General features: G+C 37.3%; 1 protein-coding gene across 5 annotated transcripts in view; it reads right to left on the reverse strand.

Moving 5' to 3' along the window:
* IGF2BP3 (insulin like growth factor 2 mRNA binding protein 3) overlaps positions 1 to 14351 on the reverse strand; it is a 154705-nt gene that overhangs the window by 36103 nt on the left and 104251 nt on the right. For 4 of the 5 annotated variants that reach the window (XM_053898193.1, XM_019443597.2, XM_019443600.2 and 1 more), the window contains exons 4-6: positions 10204 to 10255; positions 10048 to 10111; positions 444 to 725 (exon numbers count right to left, since the gene is read on the reverse strand). In XM_053898193.1, coding sequence (XP_053754168.1) covers positions 444 to 725; positions 10048 to 10111; positions 10204 to 10255 — 398 coding nt within the window. The remainder of the gene's footprint in view (positions 1 to 443; positions 726 to 10047; positions 10112 to 10203; positions 10256 to 14351) is intronic. The other variant, XM_019443599.2, reaches the window with a different exon arrangement.

Consider the following 14351-nt stretch of genomic DNA (forward strand, 5'->3'; position numbering starts at 1 on the left):
TGGCTTAATTATGGGATAAATTTGGAGCATAAACTGAATGATTCTTTACTGACATAAAGCATGATTGAAAAACTACCTCTGTACTGGACCCAGAAAATTACTTCCAAAAACACTGAAGGCAGGTATCACTGGGGGTAGGACTGGGGACAGGGATAGGGGAGTAGAGAATAGGCAAGTAGTGGCCCTTTTATTCGCCAGTGCCTCCCTCATCAGAAGTGGATTAGGTATCATTTGTTTTCCATTTATGTGTGCAAATTTGAAGTTCTCTTTGAGATTAAGGTTTTGCCTCAGATTATCAAATCACAAGGTTTTTCCAGATTCCCAAATACTGTACAAGGAGGAATCATGGCCACACTCAGAAGGACATCAAGTACCAGAACTTACTGTTATTAAAATTCAAAGGGGAAAATATTAACATCCACTGCAGCCTCACCAATACTCACTTTGACTGAGTCTGTTTGGTAATGTTCCGAATGGTGGCACCTTCTTTTCCTATGATGGCTCCAACAAATTGGGTAGGGACCAGCAGGCGCAGAGGCAAGTCACACGGTTTCTGCTTGGAGATGGATCCTGGAGATCCCTGCCTCGATGAGCCCCTCTGCCCAAACCCACGACGACCCCGGGGCTGCTGTGAGGGGTTCTGCTGGGCAGCCATTTCATCAGGGATGTAGGCCACTTTCAATGTGAAGCTCTCCAACTGGAATCCATTTAGTTTGTCTAAAGCTCTGGAAGATGACAAGGAGCAGAGTATGGGAAGAGAAATTGAGTTATATATAAACCTTTCAGCAAAGCAATACCCATCTCTTTCCACTCTGGATTACCACTTCTAAAAATTCTGAACAAAGCCACTGAGCGAGTAGTAAACTCCGAACACATACAATCCAACCCCCAAACACACAGACACACGCGCACGCGTAGAAGACCAAGTTTCCAAAGGGAACATATTTGCCACTTACCAATGAAAAATAGAAAATAAAAAAGGTTAATCAACAGAGTTTGATTAAAAATGGTATTACCGGGGTGCCTGGGTGGCTCAGTCGGTTAAGCGTCCGACTTCAGCTCAGGTCATGATCTCACGGTCCGTGAGTTCAAGCCCCGCGTCGGGCTCTGGGCTGATGGCTCAGAGCCTGGAGCCTGCTTCTGATTCTGTGTCTCCCTCTCTCTCTGCCCCTCCCCCGTTCATGCTCTGTCTCTCTCTGTCTCAAAAATAAATAAACGTTAAAAAAAAAAAATGGTATTACCCGTGAGGTTAATAACAGCTTATGAGTACCTAAATTTCAAAGAAGTGAGTGGACAGTCTTTGTCTTGTCTGGTTTTTCCAAATCAGAATGGAAAAGATGTTAGAAATATGTACATCCCCCACTTCACCCTCTTGAAAAACAAAAATATTAAAACATTTTAAGAATTGTAGGACAAACATCCCTAAAGCACTCATGGGAGACACATACAAATTAATACTTAGGCTAATCAGTCAGTCAATAAATTCTCAGCAGTTCATGAGCAAGTCTGAGAAAAAAGCAGTTCCTGATCCTGTGGAATTTATGATCTGATTTGCGGCAGAGGCAGGGGTGCTAGTGAATCAAAAAAAGCAAATGAAGCTATTTTCTACTTTATCTATCTATCCATGCATGCATCCATTTACCCACCCATCTCTCTATTTTGAGAGAAGCTCTACTTTTTTCTTCATTTTTAAACCTCATTACAGAAAAGTACCCACTCTTAAGCATACACCTCGAGGTGAATGTACATATCCAGATCCAGAATTAGGATGCACCAATGCCCCAAATGCCCCACCAGGGCATTTTTCAGTAATTTCCCCTCCCCTAGATTTCTAACACCATAGATTAATTCTGCCTGTTTCAAAATTCTATACAAGTAAGTACATATGAGTACACGTTATATAGTATCATGTCTCGCATCTCATGAGACTCATCTACATTTTTGTGTTGTACCTTACCTATTTTCTAAGCGGATAACTCAACAAAAAAATTGATAGAAAAGATATGGCCAAGATTTCAAAAGCACATAAATACTCCTAAGAATATACACTCCCCAGTATACAACAAAATTAAAAACAAAGATCCCACACTTTTTCTCTAGGGTTACTTCAAATTCTTTGCTCAGATTCTGTCCCAATGGGCACGGAGTTCAGCCCTGGCAAGGGAAAAAACAAAACCAAAGAAACAGGAATGAAGCAGTTTCTCTCTAGTTGCCCAGAGTTATCATTTCTGGTTCACATACTGCCTTCCTTATCTGCAGATTCAGTTTCTGACGTGAATGGAAAGGGGGAAAAAAAGAAGAAGATGATGATCCTAGCACCAAAAAGGGCACCAGAAGCACGGAATTGCAAGATGGGCCTACGCAACCAGACAAGGCATGCTGCTTATTCTCAGGACCCAGAATTTTGCCCTCTGTTCTTACTTGAATCCCCTGTTTCATGGCTATCCCACAGTGCCTAGCACACGAGTGAACTCGTAAGAGATCACAATCGAACAGAGCTTTGTCTGTCCCCATCACCACCACCCCCCACCCCAGACACTTCCCAGAATCATTGTTAACTATGATAACATCTGCAAATGGACCAGTACTTTCCATATGTTTATACATGTGTGTCTGTGTTCAGTGCCCTCTTTAAAAGCATAACTGAACCTGAAACAAATATAACTTGGTAAGTCAACTATACTCAAATTTTTAAAACATCTTTAAAAAGAGGTAAAAATTTCCAATTTTAAAATAAGTAAGTACTAGGAGTATAATGTACAACACAGTAACAGTTAACTGTGCTTTTGGTGTATTTTAAAGTTGTTACAAGAGTAGATCCTGAACATTCTCATCTCAAGGAAATGTGTATGAGATGACAGGTGTTAGCTAATTTACATTGGTAATCATTTCATAATATATTTACATCATTGTGCCTACACCTTAAACTTACACAGTGCTGTAGGTCAATTATTTCTCAATAAAACTGGTAAATAAGAAAATTTATGAATTATACCCACAAATACACACATACATATCTGAACACACATAGAAGAAAGAACAGAGTGTGGCTTCTAGATTATCAATAATACTGTGCATTCATTTTTTAATTAAAAATTACTTTAAAATGCCTACAAAGTAAAAGCATAATTGAGTTAATATAGTTTTAGGTCTTGCTTTTTTTCCCCAAATACAGTATATCTTAGAATATTTCTCAGTGATTTCTATTTCACAGGACATTCTTTTCTTGAGTTTCACAGGCTGATGGCAGGTTCACAGCACAAATTCTTTTATCAATGCTTTTGTAACAGAACCTTAACACATTGTTCCTTTCCTTCTCCCTCTCCTCTTTTTTCTTAAGGAAAATGTGGATTAAGGACCATAAAATATTTTGGTTATTTCTAAAGGATTACAACAGCTGAGAAATTTTATGAACAATTATGATGTAAACTTATAAAAGTTGGAACTGCCCAAGTTTCAACCAATTAGGTATTCATTCAAAGCAACTTTAAACCTTTTCAAAGGCCATGGTAAAATAGATCACTGAAGGTTCTTAAAACCTAAGAGAAGCTGAACCTAATGAACGAATCAATGATATCTATGGGCAAAAGGCAATATAGTTTGCTGTAATACCCTTTTTCCCACTATACACTTGAGTATTGCCAGCTTCAGAAGAAAATAAGTAAAATTTGTGGAAATAAGTCAGTAATGCTACAAAAAAAAGGTAAAGAATTGATTTTTGGAGAGAGAGGACCATACAGACATAGACCCCTTCTCTAATGGGGCTAAACAGATATGTGTGTGTGTGTGTGTGTGTGTGTGTGTGTGTGTATTATATAATATATATATAATATATAATATATATATATATATATATATATATATATATATATATTATATATATGTAAATTACCAGCCACTTCTAAGTATAGAGCTATCTATACTTGTATGGCCCCCAAGAAACCACTCTCTCAACTTAGCAGAAAATAACTCCCAAACTTCTATGTTTTACTTTAAAAGGAGATTTTTCTCAGAGGGAACAAAAAAAATTCTCTCACTCAGAAAGCCAGACAGCACAGGGCTCCAGTAAATCTGTGTACGGCCTAGGTCTCAAACACTCCAGACTCAGACTGCTCCCAGCAGGGAGCATTCAGCACATACTCTGTGTATCCTACTGTCTAATTGCCAACTAAATAGAATCCTGGACCCCTCAAACCACAGTGCTCCAAACTTGGACACAGCCAAAAAGGGTTAGGAGTAACCTAACTGTGAGCAATGGCTTCCTTATGATTAAAGATTCTAAGTGTTTGAATTTTAGGTCAACTGCTGTCGTCTTTTTATGCCTGAAGTTTGAATTTCAGCTATGTCATCTGGTGGTCTGCCGAGTCCATGGGGCCAACATTATAATATTTTCACCAAACCTACTATATATGTAAGATGTGTGATAAACAATTATCATAATTATTCAAAACACATGTATTTCAGTTCAACTGAACTCAAAGATGTTTATCCAACAAGTACATTACTCAGGATCCTGTTTCCCATCATTACAAGACTGCTCTGATGTGGTTTTAAGGGTTATTCAGAAGGTCCTAAGTAGTTTTGCTAGCTGGTAGCACTTAATTGTATGGATAAAAAGTTTACCAGGGTGGGTCACAGCATAGAGCTGAAAAGACCATGAGAGAGAGACTAAGTGGTTTAAGTCAATGATGAGGAAGAGAGAGAAAGAATAATTGAGGCCCATAGAAGTTCATCTTGTCCAAAATACATACAGTTCTGAGCAGTACAAAGGAAGATCGACCAGGGACCAGAATTCTATTTCAACTTAAACAGTAAGTAGCCAAGTAACTTGGAAAGGTCTTTTTCTTGTTTGGCATTAGCCTTCTCGCTGACAAAACTAAAAGATTAGATTTATGGTCTCCTTCAACTCTAAAATTCCAGACCTCACTATTGTATATCACACAGTTCCTAACAAAATGAGGTTTAGCTGTTATGAAAAAGTCACACAGTTCTGTTTTTTCCTTGTAGCAAGAATAAGAGTTTGAGGCACAATTCATGAATAATTACTACACTTTGGGGTGCCTGGGTGGCTCAGCTGGTTAAGCATCCAACTTCAGCTCAGGTCATGATCTCACAGTTTCGTGAGTTCAAGCCCTGCATTGGGCTCTGTGCCGACAGCTTGGAACCTGAAGCCTGCCTCAGATTCTGTGTCTCCCTCTCTCTCTTGCCTTTCTCCTGCTTGTGCTCTCTCAAAAATAAACAAACATAAAAATTTCTTTTTTGAATTACTAAATATCTGGTAATAACATTGCAGGGATGCAACCTAAATATTTATCTGCAAAGGCATTTATTACTAAAATGGTTCTAAAAGGGGAAAGGTAACTGCAAGCAACCTAGATGTGCAGTAGAGGACTAGATACATAAGACTGCAGCAGGGACAAAAATAATACACAGAGATTACAAATGGTATAAATACAGTTAATGGCAAGACAATCTGCAAAACTCTACAAAATTACCTTTGTCACTTTTTAATTAAGTTAGGACATGGGACAATGTCTACTAAACTTGATGGCAAATTTAACAGTGTTATCTCTGAATGGCAAAATGACAAGAAATTCCACTGTCTCACTGCTTCATCAGTCATTTCTTTTCCCAAAACCTTCTATTTACATAATTTTCATAAAGATAAATTTCCTCCCCCTTAGCCATCAGTCATATTATTTCAAAAACTCCTTCAAATGGATGTAAAGCATCTGCAATGACAGCTTCAAACTATAGACTGTATTCCTATTCTCTAACAAACAAACATACATCAGAAATAAGAACCCTAGGAGCACCTGGGTGGTCAGTCGGTTAAGCATCCGACTCTTGATTTTGGTTCAGGTCATGATCTCGAGGTTCTTGAGTTCACACCCACATCAGGCTCTGTGCTGACAGTGCAGAGCCTGCTTGGGATCCTGTGTGTGTCTCTCTCTGCTCCTCCCCTGCTCCTGCTCTCTATCTCAACAACAACAACCAAACAAAACAAACAAAAACTTTTAAAAAATCCTAAAGAAAAGAAAGCATAAGAACTAAATGCCTACAAATTCTGAAGGGTTATTTTTTTTTGTCACACATTACAAACCTTCGAATAAGGTCTGTCCTTGACTGTGTTATCTAAGTGTCTCCAGAACACAGAGGAAATAGGTGATCTAGAGACCCAGATCTAGAGATCTTAGAGCTTGTCTTGCTCTAGGGAACAGTACTAAAATATGTACTTCTGTTTTTAATGGTTTTTTAAAAGTTTTCCTCATTTTTTACCCATTTTAAAAATTATTTTAACGAATCAGTAAAGACTTAAGATTAAAACAAATATATGTATCTCCTAGTAATGTATTAATTATTAACCTTCATTTTTCTTAGCCAGAAGGTGGCAGAGATTTCCATGTTAAATTTTTAGAGACATAGCCTTACTGAAGAATCCTCTTAAAAGTGGCAACCATAGAGGTTTCAGTAATAAAGAGGCAGTCACAGACCTTTTTCAACTAGGATGCGAATTCCTGAGTGTCGGTGGCCAGTTCTGTTTTGGAGGCATTCTGTTGGTTTTTCTCAACAGCCTCATTAGCTAAGGACTGTAATTATTCCCCCTTTACAAGATTGGGGTGAGCTCAAACAGATTAATCTGACCAGAGTCACAGCGAGAAAAGTGGTGGCGCAGAGTCCATTCTATGGAACTGGACTCCGGAATATATCCTCTTAGCCTCTGTGCTCTACTCATACCACATAAGCACATCCCAGTTACGTGGACTCTGAGTAACAGATGATAAGGAAAGAAGTCAAATGAGATTATCAATTCAGCTCTGATTACCTGAAGGTGTGAGCTCAGATGGCTGCCAAGGAAAGGCTGTGGAGAAATCATGCCAGGCTAGTGTAAGCAGCAGACAGTCATGCTAGAGCCCAGAGAGCAGGCATCCAAGGTTCAGTGGGGCCAGTCCTAGAGGGACCAACCTTCCCCAGCTCAAACCACTTCAAGCTACTCTAGAAGCAACCCAGAACCAGAGGGCTGAATGTGAGGTCCTGTTTACTGGGTGCCTATGTGCCAGGCCATTTGATGAGACCATTTTCTGTAAGTATGATGTGTATATGCATGAATATATTTGGTTTTTGTCAATTCTCATGTTGCAGCTGAGAAAACTAAAGATCAGAGAAGGTTACAGAGTCCTGTGACCCCAGAATCCATACTTTCTCCATTATATCCAATGTCTCTCAAATAAAATTCTCACAGAACGAGAATGTACTCCACATCTTTTTTCAAAACTTACTAAAGAAGTTTAATAGACAATCTTCACAGCATTGCTTCACAAAATTGGTTTTGTCCATTTTTTGAAACTATTAACTTTCTCTAAATACACAATTGTTTTCTAATTCTCTTTGATTTCAGGAATTCTTGATGGGGAGAAAACCCAATATCTTATAAAGAAACTCAACTTGGTCAGGAATTAAAATCAGGTGATCCCCTTCCATTACTTTTGTCACAGGGAGGCCCATCCTTGAGGTCAAGGACTTTGCCTTTATTCATTCCTATCTTTTGGTCAATAGCTGGTAATCAATAAATGTTACCTGATTAACTATTAGAATAAGGGATATGATGACTACTTCCCTCATTGAACTGTCCAATTTATTTGTTTAGGTTACCTAACTACCTACATTAAAAATTCCTAAACATTTTTTCCTCCCTCCTTGGGATCAACAGGACCCTGCCAATTTCTAACAACCACTACAAAGTATCTTTAGATTAAAAAAAATGTCTCCACATTCACATTGCTGTCATGTTAAGATTAATGTCCACAGTATTTCTGCTTTGACTAGCCAGTCTACACTTCTTGTGCTTGTACTCTTAAGAAGTTGGAATTTTTTTAAGGGGGAGGGGAGTGCTAAATGTCAACCTGTCTCTACTTAAGGTCCTTCTATGTCTCTTCAAAGCTATGTAAGTTAAGTCTCCTTATAAGTAAGTAACTGTTGGGGCACCTGGGTGGCTCAGTTGGTTAAGTGTCCAACACTCAATTTTGGATCAAGTCATGATCTCACAGATAGTGAGATAAAGCCCTGCGACGGGCTCTGCACTGACAGTGTGGAGCCTGCTTATGATTCTGTCTCTGTCTCTCTCTGTCTCTCTGATCCTCTCTCATTTGTGCTCTCTCTCAAAACAAATAAACATTAAAAAAAAAAAATAAGTATTAAGTATTTCCACCTTTACCTAGCCTCACATAAGTTTTCAAATAAGACAACTAGGAAAGGCCTCGATCTCTGAATATCCTTAGATTTAGAATGTTATCTCATATATTCTGTGTAACAGAGAGATGACTCTACCAAGTATTCATTACAGATCTTTGTAAAGACTGAAGTATAGAAGAAAAAAATGGAGCTTCTGCGTTCTTACTGCCCTCACTTTGATACCCCAATCTACTTTCCCGTTTTTCCCCTAACATGATTTGGTTGAAGAAAAAGTTTGTTTTACAACTTGCATCATAATTTCTATAATATCCAAACACCTTCTATGAACTTGAATTTTTTCAAATGAAGGAAGGATACAAACAGAAGTAAAAATAATATACCTTTAAACATATCCAAAGTTTCATTATTAAAACATTAAAGGTGAATCCCCTCGATCAGCAAAGTCTGATGAAGCCCCATGTTAGGGAGAATAAAGGGAAATGGACTTTCAGGGTGCTGATGAAAATTTAAAGTAGTTCAAACTCTATGAAGGCTAACTTGCCAGCTTCGCTATCCAACAACAAAAAAGTACATACATCCTGACTTAGTAAATTTAACTCCAGGAATTTAACCCTAAGGCGATATTCACATATATGCAAAATGATATGCAAAAAGGGATTCACTATAGCACTGTTCATAACTGCTAAAAATTTAATAAACAACTTAATACCCATTTTGGGACTAAGTCATTCCACATCCATACAGTCAAATCCTAAGGTATCATGTGTGCAAAAAGGAGGAAATATTCACACATCTGTCTTCTGTGTTGTTAGTTACCTCTGAGAAAGGAAACAAAGTAATTGGGGACAATATTGGAAGGAAGATTTGCACTGTATACATCTCTGCACCTTGTAAAATTTTGAACCATGTTAATATCACCATTTAAAAAAATAAAGCTCCATTTGGGTTATGCAAATTTCCATCTCCCCAGCCCTATCTTTCCTTTCATAGTCCCTCCCTGAGTGGGTACTACTTTTGGTAACCTAGCTCTATTCCCACCCTTGCAGGCGGTTTCATCTTTTCCTTTTAGGGCTCAGGGTCAGCCAGCATGGTCTTTCCTCTCACCTTTCCACACAGAGACAACAGGCAGTCTGTTCCTGCCTGTACTTTATCTGGAGGTGGTTAAGACTTCCACGGTCTATTGACACTCAGCACTTGCATGCCATTCCTAGGCATGTTTGTGCTCTGAGTAGCTCTATCCAAGGCAGTGTGTGTGGCATCCTCACTTTCTTTTCTCTAGTGCTCAGCCAGTTCATTAGATCACTCCCAAGCCTACAGAATTATCTTTTCCTAGGGGAGATTTTTTGATCTGCAAAGTTTTGCCTCTCTCAATTGCATTGGAATATGTTTTTCAAATCAAAAAGCAAATTACATTGATCCAATGTCTGCATGCTCCTAAATTATAATTGTCATCAATAAAAAAAAAATCAGTGACCAAGAAAACTTAACATTTAACACCGGTGGTAGTTTAACACATGATCAACTTACCAGCTTTACATAAAATAGCAATGTTATGTATGAATAAGCACAACAAGTCTTTACGTAATTTGGCAAGGATACCCAGGCCCAGAGCTTCTTGCAAATAGGATGTAATGCAGCGTCATACAATACCACTCTATTATTGGCATTAAAGACATATGAAAAATGTAGTAAAACTTTACTAATACAGATTCTTATTAGACATTCAAATTTAAAAAGAATTGCAGGGTCAAACTGTGCAAAATAAAATTTATTTCTGCTACCCAACAGCCCAAAATGTAAGCACTAAACTTAACCTAGTTATTACGTATAGATTAAAAGTTTCAAACTGCTTACTGTCTAGCTTGGTCCTTACTGGAATAGGTTACATTTACGACTGCAGTTTCCGAGTCAGTGTTCACTAGAGGAAGAGAAAAGTGAAGAAAAAAAAAGTTAGTTTTCTTTCTATTTCCTTCCTTTTAAAAATTTGAACGCAATTGAGAAGACATGTACCTTGCTCACAGCTTTCCACCACTCCATACTGGACTAGTAAACTATCCAGCACCTATCAGGAGGGGGAGAAAAAATTACAAATTTTCAATTTCCCAAGTTATTAACAAGGGCAGAAATAGGTTTTAAAATCACAAAGTAACTGTGATGGAAAAGAGCCAAAAAAAAAAGAAATTAACTGGGGTTTTGGGACTAAAGAAGCAAGGGAAGGGCACCATAGAAAGTTCGTAGAGGGCTTCTCTCTCCTGCCTACTTCCAGATCCCTGACTTTAACCTCATTTCCTTTGGCGAAACAAGAAGTTAAGTGGCTCAGCAAGGTGTTCAAAGCCATAACCGCCTGATTCCTGAGGCTGGAGAATAAAGAAGCATGTAATTCTCATACATTTATCAACACATCATCATTTGAGACAAGGCCCCAAATAAAATGTTCCTTTTCAAAGAACTTCCTTTTACAGCTACTATGGGCACATCAGAACAGACTACTCTCAAGGCAGACTGGTAGTATGAAGAGAATAGTTGATATTCTACCTGTCTTAAAGATTAGCCTAAATGACCTGAAATTAATTTAATACTGTTGGAAAATGTACAATTTGAAACTATGTTTTTACCATTTTTCCTGTAGTTGCATTATTCTGAGCATGTTATTCTACAGAGAAGCTGTTAAAACAGTAACTAAATTCTTTTATAGTATAAAATGTAGATGTACATCTCATCGTCTCATCAGTATAAACCAAATTTGACTGTCCTTAGCTTCCAAGAACTGTAAAAAGTCTTTCTTGAAAAGTAAAACAAGTTTTTATTAATTTATAGTGAACCACTTATCAGTTTAATTGCAAAATTAAAGGACAGCCCCTTCAGAATGTTTTCTGCCTCCAAGAACATAGTAAACCAGTGAGAAACACATTAAATAAATTTTTATGTTAATTCCCAACTTTATGTAATTTCTTCTAAACAAACGTTCATCTCATGTGGTATCTTTCAGGCATTTATTTTGTCTACAGATTCCAGTTTGAAATTTATAGCAAGGTTTGTCTAGGGGTGAGCTTCAATTTTTTTCCCCCATTTTAAAATAGGGTAAATACTTATTTGTTAATGGAATAGTTACCTATTTTTATACTGCATGTGGTGAATTTTGATGTGGTGAATTCCCTTTGAGTGGGGCCTATCACAGAAGCACACTAATCTTTGTCTCTAATTATAGCTATTGTTAAGTCATAAAGCTCAATATTTTATTTTTAATTCAGACTACTTAGCTGACTACATAAATTTTCATTTGCTGGGTCTTGGCCACTAAAATGTACAGTCTGCATCAACAGGAATTTTTTTGTACTATCCCTAGTGCCTAGAATGTACAGGCACAAAAAGATATTTAAATAGTTCATAAGTGAAGTGAACACTTACCCAGAGGAAATCCTAGTATAGCTTATTAGAAACAATACTCTTTATAATAGTGCTTACGTGGTTTACAGGTGAATTTCCTGTGCATGTAGTATTGATCACCGACTATTTTATAAAGGCCAAAAAACAGGACACCTCTCACAATGCCATCCAAAGAGGTAATAAGCAGCATATAATGCCTTTGAAAACATTTTTTAAGGCAACCTATAATTTTAAATCACAAATTTTTCAATACCAAAAAATTATGGTACGTAAGTTAACAGAATTCTAACAAGGCACTTTAATTCATTCCATTTTAAGTAAAGCAGCAGGAAAGGTAAATCCAGTATTTAAGATTTAGCTTTTAAGTGGAAGGCACTCTAAAAGGTGGAGATGGTGGTGGTAGTGATACAGAAGGAGTGTAGGCATTAGGAGTGAATGCCAGTTTAATGTTAATTTAAATAAAACATCATTCTTAATTCTTTCTAAAAACAATTTGTTCAGTAATACATTAGTCTCCACATAGTTTAGCTTATACCACCTTAACTTGTACTACTATACATATATACACATACATATATTTATATTTAAATATAGAATATATACACATACACAGGCATAAAATAAATACTTTTTTTTTAACTTACAAAAATCAAGGAAATAGACCTCAAAATTTTCAATGCATATATTGTAGAAAGCGTAATATGTTCAAAACAAAATTGCTTGGGGGCACCTGGCTGGCTCAGTTGGTAGAACATGCAACTGATTTCGGGGTCATAAATTCGAGCCCCAGGTTGGCTGTGGAGTTTACTAAAGAAAAAAAAAAGAAGAAGAAAGAAAAAAAATACCAAAATTGCTTGTAGTTGCACCTTCTATTGCTATAATAAATGCTACTGGTTGTCAACGATGTGTTAAAATGTGTAACATCTCTATCAAAGTAATTAGGAACTACAATCTAAAACTAGTGAACTTTATTATATGTAAATTATAATAAAATTAGTGAATTTTATTGTATGTAAATTATACTTAAATAAACCTGACTCTAAAAACCAAAAACAAAAACAAAAACAAAAACAAAAAACAAAACTCTAATCCTTCAAAACAAAACAAAACAAAACAAAACCAATCAGAGGTGCCTGGGTGGCTCAGTCAGTTAAGTGGTTAACTCTTGGCTCAGGACTTCGTGGGTTCAAGTCCCGCATCTAGCAGCTCCCACACTGGCTCTCTCCCTCTCTCTTTCTGCCCCTTCCCCAATCACACTGTCTCTGTTTCTCTCAAAATAAATAAATAAACTTAAACAAACAAAACAAAAAACCCAGGCCCAACATCAATAATTAAGAAGTACTAGTTAAGAAACAAGTTAACAACACAACCTGTATTTGGATTTCAATGGGTCTTTGTTGTTTTAATTCAAAGCTTTATACAAAAATTTGGGGGGCTAATCACAAGTGAGAGATGGAGGAAGGACTGTTAATAGCCCAATCAGATTTCCAAATCCCAAAAGGGTTTCCATCCCCCAAATGATTAGGCAGTGCTATAGCAACCCGTTTGCCTTCAGTCTATTAGTTAGTCATTTATTTGAATGTGCTATGTCAAGCAGGACTACTGAATTCGATCATGCCACTTCAACCCACTCGAAGAGTAAATACAACTTACCCTTGATAAGTTCTGACATTTTGATTCACCCTGCATTAACTAGGAAGACAGACATTCCAGTTATCTGTCACTGAAACCACCCACCCCCTAGGTTCTGGTCTCCTCTCAGGTGTTAGAACATCTTGTATTTTCTACCTCTCCCATCTATTTCGGCTACAAATGTTTTAAATTAAACAGACTTGTCTAAAGGTAAAAAATAAAATAAAAACTTCCATTGCCCATTTCCAACGTTTCCACAAATCTCTTAAATTCCCAGTCCTAAATGAAATTATTTTACTCAAGCCAGAAAGGAAACATTTCTCTCTGCTTCAGTAAGTTTTAAATTCCAACTGGAGGGGAAAGAAGGCATCAAAACAAAGCCCCAGAGAAAATGTCTTAGTGGAATGTCCCTTTTTTATATATTTAGGACTTAAAATTAAATCTCAAATATTCAGCCTTTTTAAAAAAAAGTTCCTCCAAATGCAGAAATAGAATCTCATGATAAATGCAAAGATTAGCATTGTCCCTTCACACAGCTGCAGAGAATTAAGATCATTCACAATTGTGTAGGGTGGAAACAATCTAAATGCTCATCACCTAATGAATGGATAGACAAAATGTAGTACAGCCATACAATGGAATAGTATTTGGCCACAAAATGGAATGAAGTACTGACATATGCTACAACATGAATGAACATTGAAAACATTATGTTAAGTAAAAGAAGCCAATAACACACACCCACACACAAAATACGTATTAAGTGATTCCACTACTAGGAAACATCCAGAAAAGGGAAATCTAGGGGCACCTGGTGGCTCAGTTGGTTAAGTGCCCAACTCTTGGTTTCGCTCAAGTCATGATCTCACAGTTCGTGAGATTGAGCCCCATGTCAGGCTCTGGGCTGACAGCATGGAGCTTGCTTGGGATTCTTTCTGCCTCTCTCTCTGTCCCTCCAGTGGTCATACTGTCTCTGTCTCTCTCAAAAATAAATAAATTTAAAAAGGGGGGGGGGAATCTATAGAGGCAGAAAGTACATTAGTTGTTGCATAGCGCTGGTGAGTGGGAATGTAGAGGGTGGTAGCAGAAGAGGTTGCTTTTTGAGACAATTAAAAAGGTTCAACATCAACTATGGTGAT

Source organism: Panthera pardus, unplaced genomic scaffold (assembly GCF_024362965.1).
Source record: "Panthera pardus isolate Hobbes unplaced genomic scaffold, ASM2436296v1 HiC_scaffold_8, whole genome shotgun sequence".
In the NCBI taxonomy this organism is placed as follows: domain Eukaryota; kingdom Metazoa; phylum Chordata; class Mammalia; order Carnivora; family Felidae; genus Panthera; species Panthera pardus.